The 20,536-nt window shown below is 44.0% G+C and overlaps 2 protein-coding genes across 10 annotated transcripts in view; one reads left to right on the top strand and one right to left on the bottom strand.

Moving 5' to 3' along the window:
• The window catches only part of DMTF1 (cyclin D binding myb like transcription factor 1), a 45,259-nt gene extending 43,860 nt beyond the window's left edge, over positions 1-1,399 (top strand). For 4 of the 6 annotated variants that reach the window (XM_081079248.1, XM_081079249.1, XM_081079247.1 and 1 more), the window contains one exon: positions 8-1,340. In XM_081079248.1, the coding sequence (XP_080935374.1) occupies positions 8-117 (110 nt within the window). In that variant the 3' untranslated portion in view covers positions 118-1,340. Of the gene's footprint in view, positions 1-7 lie in introns of all 6 variants that reach the window. The other 2 variants (XM_081079252.1, XM_081079250.1) reach the window with 1 other exon arrangement.
• TMEM243 (transmembrane protein 243) lies at positions 716-19,340 on the bottom strand. Of its 4 annotated transcripts, none has more exons than XM_081079253.1 (5): positions 19,051-19,340; positions 18,168-18,464; positions 4,231-4,281; positions 3,086-3,190; positions 716-1,765 (listed from the first exon to the last, which is right to left on the bottom strand). In XM_081079253.1, the coding sequence occupies exons 2-5, from the start codon at positions 18,243-18,245 to the stop codon at positions 1,643-1,645; spliced, it is 357 nt and encodes a 118-aa protein (XP_080935379.1). In that variant the 5' UTR covers positions 18,246-18,464; positions 19,051-19,340; the 3' UTR covers positions 716-1,642. The 4 variants fall into 4 exon arrangements, with proteins under 4 accessions (XP_080935379.1, XP_080935380.1, XP_080935382.1 ...); XM_081079254.1 differs by having other exon boundaries at positions 19,123-19,294; XM_081079256.1 differs by having other exon boundaries at positions 19,185-19,283.
• Positions 19,341-20,536: the final 1,196 nt, after the last annotated feature.

Raw genomic sequence — 20,536 nt, 5'->3', positions numbered from 1 at the left:
ATTGCAGACCCCATACTCCAGCATCATCGAGAAGAATTAAATATCATTGGATCATCTTTGGGCAGTCCTGTTTCAGAAGACTCAAAGGATGTTGAGGATTTGGTAAATTGTCATTAGGTAATTCTTACAAACAGGTAGTTCAGGCAAAGAAGCCACACTGTTAATTACAACATCTCCAAAGAAATAGGAGCAACTCCCAAGAGGCTTAACTTATCATTCTGCTCTGGCTTTTAAATAGCTACAGTGCTTAAGCCACATACAGTGTTGCTGCTATGACTTCTTACCTCCTTTAAATGTATCATGAGGTCTAGTCTTATGAACATGTGTGGCTGAGTGGAGTGGGGGGATCTTACCTACAGCGATCCCTGTGATTGGTGCCATTTGTCAGCAGGGAATTTCATTCACGTCAGCCAGTGTGAAAAGTTTAAAATCACCAAAGTTTAACTACTGTTTTAAAAGCAGTAATGTTCATCTCTACAGATCAGACAGGAGTCTATCCGGTCTCAAGTGGGCCTGTTCATATTTCAGAGAAGTCACATCAGCGTGCTCTAGAGCTTACCAGTGACCACACCACCTTCAAAAATATTACCGTTAATTTCAGACCTGACCAGCCCACGAGGATACAGTCCTAGGTGACTGTAGCAGTTACCTTTGGTTTACCCATTGCTGGCAGTGGGAGCTCATTTAAGCTGGATAGAAAGCATTAACAATTAAGAACATTCACTACAGGTATTTTTATTATTTGTAAAGGGAATATGGATGAGAGTAGTAACAAAACTCATCAGAAGTTAAAGTAGAGTTTTCACTCCCTCAGAACCCACTTTCATCAGTTTACAAAATTAGCACTTTGAAGTAAAATTAAATGGGAAGGAAGTAAAGTTCCCTATTCTATACCGTAACTGTTTCTTACATGTTTTGCTATATAAATTATCCAGAAAATAGCTAAGGACGGTATCAGAGTTTGCCATTCACTTAGTGCATTAGCTGGTGAGGGTGCGCTATAACTGCTCCCTCTCAGGCAATTTAAAACAATAAAATTTGCTTCTGTAATGAAAGGAAACAAATTGAGTCATTCCTATGCTAGAGAAGGTTAAACCAAAACTAGCCTCTTAGGGCTTTAATGCATATAACCCCTACAGAAAAGTCACAAAAAAGAAAAAACCTTGTATAAATTATTTTATTTATTATTGTAATTAGACCTTCACAATCAAAGTTGTCTTTTCACCATCTGTGTTTTGTTAACGTGATAATAAATTGTAGTTATAAGCAAAAGTTGGTTGCCTAGGGAACAACTGTATATTCAGTTTAACAGAAATAAAAGAATATTTGTCTTAAAATGTAAGATTATTTGTTACATAGCCTTTCGCCATGCAATTACATTATAAAAATTTTTAATTTCAAAAGTGAAAATTGCTTGTGCTGTCTGAGGGCTGGAATGTTTAAGTGCAACATCAGCTCCTTAAAGAAAAAGCAAAGTGATCTATGATATATATCCCCTGCAAGAGGGAATTTAGATTTACAAGTAACATGAAAATCATGTGTCAGACTTGTGCAGGGGATTCTTCAGCAGACCTTACCCAGCTCTTATTCACAGTCCTTATAGCTTTGAAGAGACCTGGTAAGTATTTTCTCTTTGGCAGTCTCACTTTCCCACATCATGGAAGTACAGGTTCGCACATATACATAACATGATGATAGAAAATAAAATATAGTAAATTAGATTTCTAAATTTCGGTTCTAAGTCTCCTTGTCGATACCAGTAGATCTAAAAGAAGAAGAATTAAATATAAGTGTAAGTAATAGCCGTGGGGTCAAGTATTTAAAATGAAACTAATTCTTTTTTCCCTAAATGAGACAGTCTTCATTAATCTATCTATATTCCTGAGGCTAATGCAGGCAGAATTTAATTCTTATTCTTTATAATTCAAGTAGTACCAACTGAGTTTCCACATCCAAGATTATACTTAACTCCTGCTGTCTCAGTTAACTTTGTGGTAAGTTCAGAACAACAGTCTACCAATCATTTGGCAAGCGATCCAAGAATATCTACCTTCTGCACATATTTTAAATATATTTGAGTAAAAGAAACAATTTTTTGAGGCCCTGGAAGGGAGGCCAACTTTTATATAGCATTCAGACTGCCAATACAAAGTTGGGCTTCCACACACATGTGTGTGTATATGGTTTAAACTAGCTCACTATTAGTCACTTCGGGCTTCAGGCTGGGAACAGGAGAGCATCTCTGGTAGCTTTGTTCCAAAGGCTCCCAAAGTGAGATGGCCCAGTTCTTCCCTCAGGTCATAGGACTACAGTAGAAATCAGCAAATTAGAAGCTTGGAGATAATCCCACCATTTAATTTTAACTCAGATAAGCATATTATGATTTAAGCCCGATGTGAGTCGAAACAATTGCTTTTAAGGGTTTACGGTTTTGATTCTGCTTTTCCTTAAAGGAAATGAAACAGCTAACTACCAGCTGACTACTGGGCAAATAACTAACTGAAACCCACCACCATCTTTGTTTCTTTACCTAAAAAAAAAGTTTCTTTGTAATAAAAGCGAACATTCTTGTGACAAGAACACAACTGCAGCTTTAGGCTTCCCCAGAGACTTTGGTGTTATTTATTTTCATTTGAGGAGATAAGCACGTACATTAAGAGACCAATTTTGTAATTACTAGAAATAAATCCAGAGTGTTGTATCTCTTCCTTTAAGAGCAGTAATAGCATTTCCCAAACCCTGTTGGGGCCTGTATATAGTCGTTGAAGGAAAATGAGTTAAGTAAATTACATCAAGTCTTTGACCACCTAAGTGTTTTAACTATTATTTTCCTTCTGTTTTTTTTAGCTTTCAAGGGAACAGTTTCCCTTTAGGGTCAACTTTGGGATTTAAGAGAAAAGAAAGAAACTCAGATTAAAAAAGAAAACCCTGCAATTAGTATTAAGAATTCCGGCATCTTTGGGAGGTGGGGTGGAGTTGTAATTAGACATAACCTTTCATATAGACCAAGGGCTAGGAATCTGTCCTGGGCACTGCAACCTTCAAACCTCAAAGATACTCACGTTAAATTCTAAATAGTACTCACAAGTATGCAGGCAGTAATACTACTCAAAGAGATGCAGACAGCAAAAAATATATTCAACGGTTTTGGAGGTAGTTGAGGGAAAACAAAAGCACTGATCAGCGTTACCTGTATGAAGAGAAATTACATCAAGCCTCACAAGCAATTCCAAGACTTGGTTAGACTGTAGTCTAGGCAGTGTAATATTACAAAATGCCTCACATTATAAAAGGATACCTGCCACCAGATTTGCCTTCTGGAATGTTAATGCATTTAATAAAATATTTGTAAACCTGCTTGTGTTATTTCTTTTAGTACCCCCTCTTTGTAACGTTTTCCTCATTTATAAAAGGCAACAAGACATAGAGCAGTGAAAACTAAACTCAAAATAAACTCTTCATTAACAAAGATTAGAAAGCATTTCAGCTTCATTCCCAGGATTAATCGTTGTATTGGGAAAAATTCTGACCTTTTTGTTAATATGAATACTCCAACAGAAAATAAAACCAAAACTGTTTTTTGCTTAACATGAAAAATACTGAAAAGTTTCTAATGCCCTGTAGAGTTCTGTTTCTACCATAGATACAGCAATATACCCATTCCTTCTATTAAGTCATGGAACAAAGTTCATTGAAATATTCTTACATTTCATGAAAATGTGCCAATGTCATTGTTAGTATATGGGAAATAGAGCTTTGTTTTTACTTTATTGTGATAGCACCACGCTGTAGAACAGGATGAAAAATTACTGTATGCTGGCCAAAGCTTTTTAAACCAAAGAATAATGAATGTGCTTTAAAAACAAAATAAACTCAATATTAGCAGGAAAAATGGGAGTTACAGATTATGTACAGAAGGGAGTTATTGGTACCCACTGACATATTACATATTTATTTACTAAGCAAACAAAAAACGAAGTTAATTTGACGTATACTATCTCACATATTGAATCAGAGTGGTGAGGGTGAAAATCAGGTCAGCTACTCCAGTTACCACTTGCAGTTTTAAGTGGTAATAAAATTGAAAGCATTAACTATGACTGGAATACTTCACATGCTCCTGGACTGGCCCCATTTAAGTACTTTTTGGAGAGTTCCCTGAACCACAACACTAAAGTTTTCAAAACTTTGGCTAAGAGCCTGGGTGACACACGAAATAATGATACTTACTAGAATCAATAAGGATGTTAAGCTGCCAACAACTAAATTGATGATTCGATCCTGAAAGAAAAAAAGAGTTTTTGAGCCATGGATCCACGGCACTTTCAGAAAAGTACAACGCTAGGCATTGGGTGCTTAGAAGAAACAAAGATCCTGGCCCTCTCTTAGACACACAATTGCCAGAAAGGCAAAGTGGGAAAAGGTACTCTAGGGAGACGGACAACCAACGAAAAGATTTCTACAGGAGGGACATTTTTACACATCTTTCGAAGACAGAAGGATTGAATGGAGAAGGTAGGCTTACAAACAATCCATGTGCTGCTGGGAATGGTATGAGAAACAAAGGGACAGGAGCACTTGCGTAGCCAGCCCAGCCTTGGTTACAAGTATCAGGAACCAGATGAGATGATGTCAAATGCCATAATGAGTTTGGACCTATTTCTGATACAGCGCAGGGTCCTTGTCTAAAGCAATTGCAAAGTAGATGCTATTGCTAGAGGGATTGTAGTGCCAAGGCTGGAGGCGAATCAGACCATCTGACTACTAGTTTTTCAACTTATTTAATAGCAAAAGTCTAACATATACACAAAAGTAGAATCATTTGATTGAATGAGGAACCTGGGGTCCTTACCTGCTGAGCTTTCTTGGCATTCCCATCCCCACTCCAACCAACTTGGCGTGAAAAACTTATGATCTAACCCAGTCCTCACTTTACGGGTTAAGGTGAGCTTAGGCCCAATGTTTGGTTAAATTATTTGCCTAAAGTCACATAGCAAGTGAGAAGTGATTCTGAAACTATTCCTAAATCATTGTCACTGCTTAGATTTAGTTTCAGTTCCAGGGTCTAAAATGTTACACTTTATATATTACTAATATTATTAGTAATATAAATAACATATATATAATATTAGATTGATAGAAGTCATTTACAGAGCTTACAGAATAAGGTCATAAGGGTTTAAGACCTGACAAGGAAACACCTCGGACAAGGAGAATACCGAGTATTCTTGTTTCTGAGAAGTCAAAGCTGAGTAATGAATCAGTAGTCCTACAGATTGTTTTGGTGAGGTGTGAGCAGAAAACGGCAGGATATGGTATGTAAACAGCCAATAAACAAAAGCTCAGAGATGGGAAGGGTACAGGAACAAGCACAGAGCAGCTACTGAACACTCATTTCCAAACTCTGCATTTAAAGATAAGAATCCAAAGTTAAGAGGGAGGCAAAACTGGGAGGGAAGAGGAAGGAAAGGCTAGTATTGTATCGGGTGTGCTACAGAGGACAAAGGCAGCAACTCTAGCCACACCCTTACTAATCTAAACTAGAAAGGCTTACACCAAATCTTGCCAGCGCCTCAGCTAGAGAAGCCTACAGAGCACACAGGATTCTGAAATCAAGGACCAGTTTTAGGAAGAGAACCAGGGCCAAATCTATTATTCCCCCACAAGACAAAATAAGTGTGTGTTTCATGTCAATGTGTATTCTCATATGTACAGTCTATTAGTGGCAGCCCCACTGTATTTGCCTTGTGACAGGTCAACTAAGCTCTTCTGGTCTATTCTGAAAAGTCAAGAATATCTGGTCCCATCTCTAGGAGGTCCAGGGATCTGCAAAACCTTACAAAGATCTGCATACCTCAACCACAGCCTTCTTACTAATGGAAAGAAGCCAGTGAAGAGGTTCTGCTGAGAGGTAGCCAAGAGGAATCACTACTCTGAAGAGCACAGCAAGTTGCCAACCAGGATCAAAGTGCAGGGGAGGGCGGAGAGGTAAAAATAATGGTAAAGGGATAGTAACTATGCCAGGAGTTTTTGCAACTGTTTTCTAAAATATCCTGGGATGAAATGGTATCATAACTTTTATGAATGGCAAAACAGGCTCAGGGAAATCGAGAACTTGGCAAGTTCTCAATACCAGGAAGTGATGGAGACAGGACTCAATGCCAACACAACAGATTCCATGTATACTCCGAGCTGGAAGAGCAACTGCTGGTATAGACAGGTACCAAGTGGTCGGTGACCCCTCAAAAGGCCTGTCCGCAAAGTACTACAGTGAAGTGTTTCTCTTCAGGAATGAAGATGTCCTCATAAGTGATGTTTTTCAGATTGTTGAACTTACCCATGCAAGCCCAACTGGTTTTAATCATTCATGGAAACATATCTAAACTTTAATGAATACTTTCCTGCTTGCCTTCTAGACAGTTCACCAAATGGAATTGCAAGACACCTTCATGAATATCAGTTACTCCTGTTATCACGCAGTCTCTGGGACTCCCAAGATGGGATGAAGTATTGAGGATATGGCAGAGGGTTTCTCACAGGGTTTTCCTTCTCCAAGCCGAGGCCTTGGCTTCAGGCCTTCCACTGTCAAAGTAACCATGAGTCCCAGCCAAAAAAACAGCAGAGGTAACTGGAAGACCTCCTCCTAAATGCCTGCTACGCAAAGTGTGGTCTGTGGCCCAGCGTACTGGTCTCACCTAAGAATGAGAAAAACAGAGTCTTGGACCTTGCCCCAGCACCTACTGAATCAGAATCTGCCTTTTAACAAGATCTTCAGGTGATGTGTGTGCACATTTAAATTTGAGAAGCATTGGTCTAAAGTTTAGAGTCTAAACAAAACTATTTTGAATATTGAGAAGTTCCGACCATAGGGCACAGTCCCTTCCCTGGGCCAGAGACTGTTTTTCAGGGCTTCAGCAGCTGCCCAGCTCCAATCCCCAAAGATAAAAAGGATAATAGAGAATAATTATATAGCCAGTAAATTAGCATTTCAGAGGAGTTTTAGAATATACTCCAAATCAGAACTAGAGTCCATGAAGAAAAATTTATAGAATGTACTCAAACTCAGGTTACTCTCACTTCCATAGCTAGTCTCTGTTAACTCAGTTATTTCAATTTCTTAGAGCTCTGTCTCCTCCCATTTTATTATTACCTAATTTCCATCTACCAAAACTATTCTCCCCACCCAGAGCTTTAAACCTTATGCTGCTGCTTATTTTCACTCCCCGAGAAAGCTGAACAGGACCAGAATCAGCCTTGATCCTTACCTGCAGAGAAGACAGAGAATCAGGATGTCCTTCCCAAAGGGAAACACTCAGCACCAGGTTGAGAGATAGTCTTAACTCATATACATGCACATATGAGCACATGAACATATAAAGAAATATACACATACGTACACAGTATAGCTTTGAGAGGGATTCTGACATATTACCTCCTCAGTCATTTATTTATTCATGTAAACATTATCTCAATTATGTTTCAATGAAACTGGAAAAAAAAATCTCCACTATATTCCAGATGCAAATATAAGGAATAAAACCATCCCTACCCTCCAGAAGTTTACACTATCCAGAGCACAAGAGGGCGCTAAGGAGAAAGGAAGTTCAAGTACCGTGGGCTGTCTGGGAGAGAAAATCAGAGAAAGCCAAACTTGACAGACGACTGGCAGATGAACAAGAAGGAAAAGAAAAGGTGGTTCATGAAGAGGAACTTCACAAGAACCCCAGGGAAAACACAGGCGGGGCTGTTACAAAAAAAATCAGGCACATGGAGATAGCTGATAGGTGAGCAAGACTCCTGAGAGCTGAGAGGAAAGGGGCCTGAGCTCAAAGGAGTCACGTCTTCATCCTTCTTTGAAATGGGAAAAGAGAAAAAGATGGCAATACATGTAAAGAGTTTATACCCGGGATGGGTGAAGGTAACCCTGTGACGCAAGTAAGGAATACCTTACTTCCATTTACCAACAGGTAACTACTAGTTTCCATGAGACTGATTTGTCTGAGGTCATACAGCCAGGTAATGGTTAAGGTCTCCTACCTAATGCTCTTTGCAAAATGCAGGCCTAACGAGCAGTTCAAAGGTCTAAGAGTCCTTACACCAATATATATGAACCCTGAAACTAGAGTTAAAAGACCAAGGTTCTCATCTGTGTTCAGCCACTGGCTGGGTACATGACTTGAAAAGGATCCCTTAAACCATTTGGGGCTAGCAAATCAAACGCTATCTGGTCCCTTCCTGTTTTACCAATTTACGGCTCTAGAGCGGCAGCACCAGAGCCAGAGCAGAAGGCCAACTCCCCAGCAATCAAAAAGCAGAGGAGCCCTCAAGGCTCTTAGACCCAGGAGAAGGGGCAAATTTCTCCTGGGTCTAACAAGAGTTTGCTGCATGGATCTATGCAAATACAGGAACCCAGAAAACGCAGCTACTTCACACACACTCGTTTCTCATATTGACCTATAGAAAAGCTGAAGGCATTACGTTCCCCGGAGTGAGGTGGGAGGTGGGATGGCTGACGTGCCACACTCCCAATCTGACTGATGATATTAGGAGGTGAGGCATTTGGGAGGTGCCAGGTCACAAACGGGATTAATGCCCTTATAAAAGGCTCCAGAGAACTCCCCAGCCTCTGCCACCATGGGAGGATGCAATGAGGAGTCTAAAACCCAGCAGACAGTCCTCACCCAGCCACCCTGGTCTCAGACTTCCACCATCCAGAACAGTGAGAAAGAAATGTCTGTTGTTTAAAAACACCCAGTCTGTGGCTTTTTGTTAGAGCAGCCCAAGTGGAATAAGACATCCTCTATTTTTGAAACATATGTCCCTGGGCAGTCTTGTGCCACCTTCTTCCCTTCCTCTTCTGTTACCTCAATTATTTCAGCACCTGCTTTGCCTAATCCCTCTTTCTCCAACACTCTCCTCTACTGCCCTGAATCTGGTCTTCACTCATATCCACTGACTAAGAGGACCCCTCAATCTGTTACCCCAAAACTCTGACGTGAGGGCTCCCTACCAATCTCTGACCACAGAGTCGGCAGATTCAGCAACGCACGGAAGACTTCCTGTATGTTCATCCCCTCGTGACGCTCAGAAAACCCAGTCCCGAGTCACCCTCAGCCCCCCAGCCTCTTCCATACTGGTGTCAAGCCTTGCTGTGACACCTTTCAACTGTCCCAACTTAACTGCCAGTTTACTCGTCTGTCTCCTCCTCTCCACCGTAAGGTCCCAGAGGCTAAGGTCCAAGTCTGCCTTGTTCACTGTCAGCCTCTGGGCCACTGCACATGGCTGTATGGCCGAAACCCAGCCCAATGCTGCCCCCGGCAAGCTGTGCACCCCGCACGGGCCTGCATCCACCCAGAAGCCAGACTACTTTTGTCTAATTCAGATAAAACCAAGCCATATGGCTGTGAGAGCTGCCACTACCCAGAGTGGATATAACCTTCTGATTGTACAAAGGTGCCACCGTATTGATGGATAGTGGCACTGGTCATTTCCCTCTGCCAACCACAGCGCCAGCACATATCAGATGCTCAAATATTACCTGAAAGAACACACGGAGTTTACTACAAATCTGTGTTTTGAGTTTACAACAAATTTGTGTTCTGGGCCTTTCCTGTATTTCCATGGCCTTTTATTTTGGGGTGACTATCCCTGTCTCTTTCCAGAAAGTGGTTAGAAGCTCTACCTCAACTCAGGTTCCTAATCCCATTCTTGAAGAGTATATACCAGCAGAAATCCTTACAAACAAAGATACCACAAAAAAGAGGAAAGCTCCTCCCCCCTTTCATTCCTTCCGGCCTGAAGAGGACCAGAAGGTGACCAGCTTCTCTGCCAATCCTGCACCCCTTCCCCGGCTTCATTAATTATCTCCATCCTCATTTCTATGTTGAATCTCTCCCTCATGGAGTCCATCTCTGGCCCCAAAATTTCAACTCCCTCCAACACAGAAGAGCCTTCCAGCCATCCTGCTTCCAACTTTGATGTCAAGCCTTCATTCTCCACTCCTGACATGGTACGTGTTACGAAGTTAGGAAGAAAATAAAACAGGGTAAATGAGACTTCAGTGACCAGGGTGGCGATGGGGGGGCTTAGTTTTATCCAAAGAAATTCTGTCTGAGGATGTGACATGTGAGCAGGGACCTTTATAAGAAAAATGAATGAGACATTGCAAGGATCTGGGAGAAGGGTATTTACTGCCAACAATAAATGCATTAAGTAAGTGCAAAAGCCCTGAGGCGGAAGTAAGCTTTGGAACTAAAAGGAAAAACCAGCGGCCAGGGTGACTGAAGATTAATAAGGAATGGAAAGAAGAACAAGCATTTGTTTAATGCCTTTCTGTCTCCCCTGCAGTATATATATGCTCCATGGGAAAAGATATACCATCCAGCACATAGCACATTTCCTGGGATGTAATATAAACATGGTTAATAACTGACTAAAAGAATACATAGATATACACGCAACAACCTACAGCCTCCAGAAGGAAATCATACTGCTTAGCACAGCGTTCAAGGCTTTTAACCCAGCACTGCCTTTCCTGTCCGTGCCTCCCAAGTTCTAGTCCAGCCACACAGGAACACACATTCCCTTGCCACTTCCTATACTTTCCTGCACCCACCCCTGTGACACAAGCTGGACCTCCTGCTTAGGATTCCCAGTCACGTTCTCCTGTCAAAAATCTTACTTTTGCTTCCAGGTCTAAGACTCAAAAGCCCTCTGATCTAATGTCCCCAGCAGAATTATTCTCTTCCTCCATGCTCCCTGGCACTTCGCTCATCCTTTAATTAAAGGGTTCAACCCCATTTTAAATTCAGTACTTATCCTCCCTAGCCCACGCTTTCTTCAGGTCACTGAAGACAGTGATTATCTTCTCTTGTGAGGGACAGAGAAGAAAGGCAGTCTATTCAGCATGTAGTACATGTCCAAAGGGCACCATTTCCTACCACAGTTAATGTGGAAGGAGTGATTCAGACTCTTGAGCCACATCCTACAATTCTGCGTCCAAAGTTCTGTATTTCTCAATCACACTTAAGGGTTCCAATACCGTAAATAAAAGACCAATTCTCAGAAATGGTTTTCCTTTCCTTCTTCCAAATCATGGTGGATAACTTCTTGTCAGGAAAGCTCTGGAAATGGCCTGGTCAACCGCCTAAGGGGCAACCCTCGAGGAATAAACATACTGAGAGGATGTGAAATGCGGGAGAAAGTTTGGGTCCCGCTGAAGCAAGAAACCACAGGCCTTACCAGTGGGTTTAACTTGGTTCCTCCAGAACTAATGGCTCTGACAAAGCAGGAGCTTCCCATCAAGCCGTCACCAGGGACAATCCTAGGGATAGCATCCACTGGGTGGAGAGCGAGGGGACATCTTTTCTCTGGTCACGGGTACTACTGTTCTGAGACTTGCCAAAGGAACACCAGACTGAATGGTGCCAGGAGGACGCATGAGAAAGGATTTACGAGAGTGTGGGCACACCCACACTTTACAACTCTCACACTCTGAATTCTCTCAGATGCACCATGATCATCTCCAGGGCTACGTGTAGACCTGAACACCAACTTTCCCCTCATTTCTCTCCAAAGTAAAGGACAGACATTTTTAAACGTTTCCCTTATTTCAGATTCACATTCTGAAGTATCTCTCAGTTGTGAGTATTTTGGGATACTCATCCTGCCAGATTCTGTTTCTCAGATACATGCACTTGAAATATATTCTTTCCACTGAAGCACCACTTATGGAAATCAGATCACAGTAAAAATAGGAAACCTACTCCACATGTGTTAAGGGGCAAATGATCCCTACAGGTGGTGCCCACAGGAAGCGCCCAATTTTTATGTGCTGACCTTCAGAACGGGAGGCATACTGCAAGGACTGTGAGGTGAGGAGGCTGACAGACCTTAGATTTATTCTCCTGCCATTTGCCTGCCTGTGGCCTTGCATAAGTCACTTCACTTTCAAGCCTGAATTTCCGTATTTGTACAGTGGTAGAGCATGCAGGGTTGCTGTAAGCATTAGATGATACAGGGAAAGCACCAAGAACACAGTAACTGATATTTAATAGAAGATTGGTAATGTTTGCTAATATGGTATTAGCATTTTTTTCTACCACATCTAATGGGCGTCTAACCAATGAGAGCTTAGGCTCCTCAGAGATGAGTGTGAGTTGAGTTGGTCCCATGCCCTGACCCCAATTTCCAGGGCAGCCCCATTTCAAATGCATTCCATCATTCCCACAGAGACACTCAGGTCTGACACCGCACATGTGCCTATGGCAGTTCAGAAAAACATGGTCACTATACCTATACATGGCCTATGGGCTGATCCGAAGAAAAAAATGACTAAATTCAGTAGACCTAAGCTATTATCACAGACCTGCAAAAACCACATCTACAGAGAGGAGAACTCAGGAGACCATCCACTTGTGAGAAGCCAGACCTTAGCTTCGGTGTTTTTATACAATACTGCATTATGTTTACTACTGGTCTTTTTACTGAAGTTCAGCAAGGAGGGGAGAACCTGAAGAACTACTGCCCGTTTTGGTATCAGCATTCCAGGTTTTTGAACACCAGCCCCCACCTTCTACTGCTGGTTCAGGATGTCCCAAGAATGCAGGTTACTTCTGGGTGATACTGAATTCTCACTTCACTTTAAACTTAATATACATAGACTTCAGAACTGGGCAAGGGATTGTGCCTAGTGCTAGGAAGGCTAGAGAAATGAGGCCACTGGTTCCTCCATTCAAGGAGCTTATACTCCGGTCAAGAGGCAAGATCTTTACAATTCCCTCACAGCACAAGGAGTAAGTGCTGGGACATCTCTGACCACCAGGCTCATGGGAGGAAAGCATGGATGCAGGCTGGATTATAAGGAAGGTTCTAAGGCAGGGAGATAGACTGAGCAGAATTCAGATATTTGGAGAAGAGAGGGTGATACAGAAAGGAGAACAGCATTTGCCAAGAGCAGGGAGGCAGCGAAAGGAAAGGGGTCCGTGGGGAGGTGCAGCCTGGACTGAGCTCCCCCAGAGCCTGGTTAAGACCAGGGGATGTCAGCCCTCCCTACACACCAGCATCCTCTAAGGAGCTTTCTAACAATACAAATGCCAGTCCTGTGGTCTGGGCATGGGGAGAGAACACATCAGAAAAGGAATGAAAAAAGTCATGGCGTCTATCAGCCTGAACTGTTTCTCCAGCATAAGAAATGGCAACCAAAGTGTTTTGGAAGAGAGGCCAGGGGATAACTGATCCAGTCCCTGGGGAGACTAGCCCTCCTTTGAGGGAGACAGGAGTTGGGCTCAGAGGATCACCCAGAAGCTCTGTCAAAGGAAAGAAGCCAGAAGCCTGCACTCCTGGGAGGACAGCCTGTGGGGCTCTGGGAAGGGGAGAGGCGGCAGGCAGGCAACAATCTGAACCACAGCTTTGTTCTTAATAAAGCAGTAACCTGCACACCCCCAAAAAGACAAGCAGCAGCACTCTAATCTTACACTATTATTTGGAGAAGGCAAATGCCCCAAGTTTGAATTGCTTGACTCAGACTACAGGTCAGAAAAAGACCTTGTTTTTTAACCATTTTTGTTTAGTTGTGCCTTTTCTCTTTTTTTACAGGAAGAGGAGAGGAGATACAGGAAAAACACTTCAGAGCAGGGAGCTTTTGCCCTGGAACCAAATATCTGAGCTTCAGGGCCCACAACCTTGCCCCCCACACAGAGGTCCCCCCCATATTATCTGAGTTCAAAATATGTGACTTCTCCCAAAGTCATTCACTGGTCTTATATCACATCCCAGTAGGAATAGAGGGACAAGAACTGTCATTACCCGTCTTAAGAGGATGAATCGCTTATTTGGTGATCAGTGAAAACCAACATGTTAGTCTGGAAATTGGTTTACACGACCTTGCACCAAGTGGGACATTCTTCCTTTTCCTGTCTGCATCAGCAACATACGCGATACTGGTCTGCTTTCTCCCCTCAGAGAACCATCCTCTCCCCCCCTCCAAGGTTCATCAGTCTAGACTGGCTGAAACTGTTTTCAGATGATCCGGCAAATCAAGAAACCAAGATTAGCTCACAAGCCCCAAGGATAACTTAATGCCCGTCCATTACATAGAAAGATGGCACCAACTGTGTTGTCCTAAAGCAAACTTTTAAAGGTAGCCATCAGCAAGAGAGGGAGGACTATCTCTAGGTTTTAGTTCACCCGGTGGGGAGGAGGGGGCAGGAGAGGAACAGGGGAAGGTGCTCCCTAGAGTAACATTTCCCAAAGGGTGTTTTGTAGAAACTTGTCTCACTAACGCTTCTGGTGGGGGTAGGGGGAAGTAAGAACTGAGTAGGGCATTGTGCCAGTGCTAAAAGGCTACACCACCAAACAGTACAGGAAGCACTACTTTCCCACCCTCTCCAACTCAAGTCCCACTGAAAATTAGCATCTTAAAGTTCTGAGAAGTCCCACAGTAAAGAAAAATGTTTCACAAACATGACTATGACCACCGTAACTAATGCTTCACTTGCTTACAAACACGCTGTCCAATACGTTACTAGTAGCTGCATGTGGTTCCTGAGCACTGGAAATGTGGCTAGTCCAAACTGAGATAGGTTGTAGGTGAAAAATACACACTGTATTTCAAAGGCTTAGTATGGAAAAGAAAATGTAAAAGTATCTCCACTTTTTATATTGGTAATATAATGAAATGACAGTATTTTGATTTACGCATTGGATGATAGTATTTTGAATAGAGTTAATGTCATCTGTTTTTACCTTTTTAATATGGCTACTAGGACATTTACAATCATGTACGTGGCTCACATTATATTTCTTTTGGATAGTGTGCTCCTTTAGAAAGTGCTAAGCTACAGCACGGGCTTAGAAACCTCAGATATGCTGTATTATTGTAGAATCTGTGTCGTATTTGTTTTTCGTTTGAAATATATATACTATACTGCCACATTTGTTTTTCACCTGAAAGAGAGGTACTCTCTTAACCATCCTAAAACTTAGGATGGATAAAAACAAACGAAAAAAGCACCCAGACATTCTAACCAGGAGGCATAAGATAGCCCACTGTGAGCAACACGTGATTCCAAAGGTATCAAGGAAGGACATATTTTTTAGAAAAAATGATCATCTTTCCTTTTTTGTCTGTTACGACTTAGGTATTTGTGTAACGACAGAGAACTGTTTCGCTTTGCATTTCATTCCATGACTCTATCTGTACAGTTATTCCTAAATATGCTAAAAATTGAATAAATTTGGAGTTCAGTAACTGAAATCATTATGTGTGAGTACAGATGAAGACAGAGGTACCCTCGGGGATTGCCTGCTGGGTTATATATTTATTGTTCTATAGTAAATTCCACTATCTTTCACTCACGCCATGACTTTGGCTGAAGCACTGCACCTATTTCCTGTGAAAGGGCAATAGGTAAGTGAGTATCTACAGTGCTTTTAGAAGTACATGGCACAGGCTGCATAATTTACTATCCTATCAACTCATGAAAGGAGTTGGTGAAACCTTACCATAGAACTAGCTGTGTGACTGAACAAGCAGCCTGCTTTACAGTTCAGCTTCCACAGTTGTAAAAGAGGAATGACAATGCCCATCTTGCAAAAGAATTCGACGATCAAACATGGGAAAGCTGAAAGCCTAGCATGTTGCCTGGCACTTAGCAAACACAACTTCCCTCCAGACTCTGCTCTGTGGGCTTCAGCTATCTTTGCCTTAAAGTTAGGGACTGGACCTGAAGCTCTAGTTCTTTCTAAATTTAAAATTGAGAAGCTACATATGGTTAGTTGTTATAAGGCAAATATAAGAGCTCAGAAGATCTGTCAGATGATGACAGGAAGGGCGTTTTCCCCTTGCTTGGTTTTCTCCTCAGAAGTGACAGTTCACTAATATTAAGTTTCCACTGTAAAGTGACTATTGTGTCATTTCCTGGCATCTGAAAGAGAACAAACTGGGAACACTTACATGTAGGCACCAGTGAAGGGTTTCTGAGAATCCCCCAGAATCCACCCTGCTCTGGCAGTGACGGTCCTCCGTGGGAATAGTAAGAGGAGAAACTGGTCACTTTTACTTGGGAAGCTTGGGGAAGTATAATGTAATATAAAATATAATATAATATACCAGGTCTTATATTAATTTTTGCTCCAAAAGACGCATTAGAGCTGACTGTCCAGCTGGGTCTTATTTTCGGGGTAACACTGTAATCAGGCCCCATTCCCGTGCCTTGCCCACTTCAGGTCCTCAAATAAAATCATTTAAAGATGGGTACCTCTTTCTTCATGTCTGGCACCTCAATTTATAAGAAACATGATGTTTTCTCCGTTCTCAGACCAAAGGTCTTTCTCCTTTTCCATTCTGTACAATTTCTGTGTCCAATCACTGTCAGCTCCACAGAGGGAGCTCAAGGGAACTCAGAGTAGCTGAATCTACTGTTATTAATATAATGCCTAAACATGCCGAAGTAGTGCCAGCGCTATATACTCTTGTACTAAATATATATGCAATGAACAGAGACATATTTGGAATAGCAAAGTTTTTGGATGGGTTTCAAATGGATCATAGGCAATAGGAAACTTACAGTCATTGACTATTTAGGCCCAGGTAAGTCAGAAAACATCAATATAAATGTGTCTACATAAATCAACCTCAGTGCTCAGAGGCTATTGGGTTACATGAGGTCAGAAGTCTGCATCACCCAGAACACCAATCTGGGAACCAAGGCATGTGGGGAAGTATTGAACCTCTTAGCTCTCAAAACAGCTGGACAGCCAGATGCTGTGGGTGTGACCCCTTCAAGTAGCAAGCTGCCTCTACTCTCTAGACCTCAGATCCTCTTCTAGACAAACCTCAGTTTATGAACATTCATATCTGAAAGCCCAAGGCTACCAGGGACTAAATGGGGAAATCAGTCTCTAAGGTCTTCCCCAAGCTTCCCAAATAAAAGTGACCGGTTGCTCCTCTTACCCCAACATGCCTCCTCTATGTCCCGTAATAGCAGAGATCCAACCGCATCACATTTGTTTATGTATTTCCTCCACCTAGCCGAGTTCCTTGGACCTCTGGGGCCTGTCACATAATGCTCAATAACGTTAGCAGAAATAGAAACATCTACTGGACTAGAGCCATGCTTCTCAAACCAGGTGCACTGTGGACTGAGATAATGCAAAGCCACAAGATAAACAAGGTGCATCTTCCCAAAGATCAAGCTTAAAACATTTTCTTATTAAGACACTCTACAGGAAAGCAAAATAGAGAGCTTAAAACATAATAACAATAATTAGTAGCCTTTGCAGCAGGCTGGCAGCTTCCAAATTCACGGCTCTGCCCCAGACTCCTGGGTGTACAAGTTCTCTATCCTTTCTGCTACAGGTCCCTGCCAAAGCTGAGAAACCCAAGAAGCTCTGAACTCGTATGTGCCCTACTTTCTGAGAGGCTGAAAGCAATTTGTCAGCGGTCAAAGATTACCAATGCCACTTTCCAGGTAAACAAAAACAGGCTAATCTTGGCCAAACAACCCAGAAGAATAATGCTGAGGACAGGAAAAGGACTTCTCTTCAATGACTGGCCCAGGACATCACATGATTAAGCTTGTAAGAAGACATACTTGTTAAAAGCCTAAAGTAATGTACTATAGCATCTGTTTGGCTCCAGAGACCCTTTGATCACTTCCTGGAGTGGATGCCAACCAAGAAAGTCATTTAACGCCTCTCCTCTTTTTCTTTGCTTGACTGCCTCAGCAAGAAACCCCTAACGGCTGTATATACCAGAAGCACCTACCTAGGCCTGGCTCTTTTTTACCAAAGCTCAGGTGCACATCTGAAGCCTTTCAAAAGCTAGCACTCCATCTGGAGGTGCGTAAGTGCAAACACCCTACCCACATCCCCCTGCCTCAGAGGCTTCCGCACTCCACTGAAGGGCCCCCAACAGCCCAGAACTTTCTGAACTTTTCCCCACCCCCAGCCTTCAAGGATCTTGGCCAACCCTGTCCCAAAGGAGCCGAGTAGCAGGGCAAATATCTTGAGAGGAAAGTGGGGTTGAAGAACCAGCTCTTTCCTCCTACAAGAGCTTCAGGGACCACAGAAGGACGCAGTCAGGGCTCTGGGAGCGAGGGCAGGCCGGCAGGCAGGCAGACACTTAAACACACACACCTAGGCTTGGAGTCCCGGTCCGCGCTCACCTTGGCCGACGTCTCTCCGAACAAAGGTCTGTTGTCCAGAACACTGGTGCCGTAGATCCTCGTAGAGAAGTCCTCCATTTTGGGGTGTCTTCACTCTCCCCAAGTCACTCAAAACCGAGCCAGCATTCCCTCCCTAAGTCTCAGGTCCTGGGCTCCCCAAGGCGCCTGGTCACCGGACACACATAGCCGAACCCCTGGAGCGTCCGGGAAGTCCCGGCAGCGGCGGTGGGTGGGCGCTCAGACCCGGGGGACCAGGCAGCTGCGCCCAAGCCCCGCTCTCCTCTTCATCTTGAGCAGCTGCGGCAGGAAGTGAAAGAAAACAACACCTTGTAGCTGACTCTTCGCGGGACCCTCCCCTCCCCCCAGCCCCGCCCGAGCAGCTCCCACTTCCCTAAATCTCAGCGCTCTGCTCGCGACCGCACGGTCCGCGGGGCGCCGCAGCGCGCGGAGCAAATCGGCTTCCCCTCGCCCGGGGGCCACACGTGACTCCCACCCCTCTGCCCACCCCCGGCCTTCTCAATGCTCTACTGTGAGCGTGCAGACCTTCCTGCTCACGAGGGAAAAGTTTTCCGGGAAGAATGCATCCAAAGCCCCGCTCCAAGCCCTCCGCACCTCTGCACCCCCCTCCAATTCCCCGGCGACGAGAAAAGTTAGTTGCCGAAGGAGAGCCGAGCACTCCGCGGAGCCCTCCCGCCGCGCTGCGGGCAGGCCCAGCAACGTGGATCCCCCTCATTTGTTGCGTCTCCTGGCGCTCGCTGCGGCAGCCGTGGCCACACTAGCGGCCTGGTGAGAACAAGCCGAGGACGGAATCCCGCCTCGGCCCTTCACAGTTTGGTCCCCCTCCCGCGAAGCCCAGCGCCCGCCCCGCGCCCGCAGGCCAAACCTCGGCGTCCCCAGCCGCCTGCACGCTGGGGAGTCCTGGCTGAGCAGGGGACCTCAGGTCCCGGGTCCACACCTGCGCAGGGATTAGGTGCCGCGGCTCGGGGGTTAGGGCGAGACGCGTGGGGAAGAAAGAGCCCTTTCCGGCTCGGGAAGAGCGGGAGCGCGAAAAGGGCGCTGCGCTGCGCTGCGGGTCCCCTCTCGTATCCTCCGGCCCGGACCCGCGGCCACTGTCGCAAACCGACTCGGCCCGCCCAGGTCACGTCACGGCGGAGGCCGCCAATCCTATGTACCGAAGAGACGCATTGGCTGCGGGGCTTTATTTCTAGAGGCGCCAGTTTATTACCCACCCCGTGGGATGCCCAGTCTCCCTGGCTGCACGTTTCTCAGCCTCTTAGTAATTAGCGTCTGTGCGATCCACGTGGGCAAAGAGCATTTCTGAAGATAGCTTTGCATTTGTCCGAAAGCATCTTAAACACGACCAGCCTGTTTTAAACACCCCAGTCTCGGCACAACAGGACGGAACGGGGTCATTGATAAATTTGGTGTAGGGTTCGTAGTATGTTTATCTTGTTTTGATCTGTGATAAGGATCCTACGTCATTTACAGAAACAGTGGGGAGACAATGTGTGCGAGGTATTTCTTCGACTTGTCCACTCATCCTGCTTAGTGATGCAGGTGCTGATTAAGCATGTTTTCAGCCACGGAGAACGCTTGGTCTGTCAAGCTCTTCTCCGGGTTTTAGAGCACACAGGACTGGAAGTGGATAGGTCTCAGAGGCAACATAATGTCACTCTGCATTTGGGGACATTTATAAGTATATGAAACAAACGCATCCACGATAGCTTCAATAGCTTTCCTGCCCACTACAGCTCCTAGGCTGAAGTACAGCTCTGACAATGTTTGTGTGCAGCGAGTGCCTGTGTTAGCACATGTAGCCACGTAACACGTAGAGTCCAAGCAGGGATTTAGGTGGTCTCTCAACAATTTATGACAAGGGATTAGGTCAAGGGATGGATTAAGAACCCCATAGCTACAGATTTGTAATTTGCAACACTGGGTAGAATCGGATGTGGTGCATATGTGATCTACTAGTTACATATTTTATAAGTGATCTCTTTGTTTAGGACTTTTTGTTGTAACAGGAATGCTACACAATCATGCACCCGGTTCTATTAATATTACAACGTTGATTGGCCCAACAAATAAATTGATTCACTCACATTCATTCAACAAATACTTTTGAGAACCTGCTGTGTCCCAGGCAACCACCAGGCAGGGTAATACACTGATCAAGAAACAGGCAAAGTAATAGTGTTGAGGCTGGAGTGGAAGATAGAGGCACGTGGTTACAGTCTAGAGAAAGGAACAAATACAACCTCTAAGAGCACAAGCTTTGAAGTTGATCAGATCTGTCCTCAATCCTTGATGCTACAAGCTGTGTGATCTTGGGTGAGATATCTAACCTTTCTTCAGGTGCTTCTTATATA

This window comes from Rhinolophus hipposideros (genome assembly GCF_964194185.1).
Source record: "Rhinolophus hipposideros genome assembly, chromosome: 18".
Taxonomy (NCBI): domain Eukaryota; kingdom Metazoa; phylum Chordata; class Mammalia; order Chiroptera; family Rhinolophidae; genus Rhinolophus; species Rhinolophus hipposideros.
The sequence above is the reverse complement of the archived record's forward strand: the minus strand, read 5'-3'. Positions and strand labels throughout refer to the sequence as shown.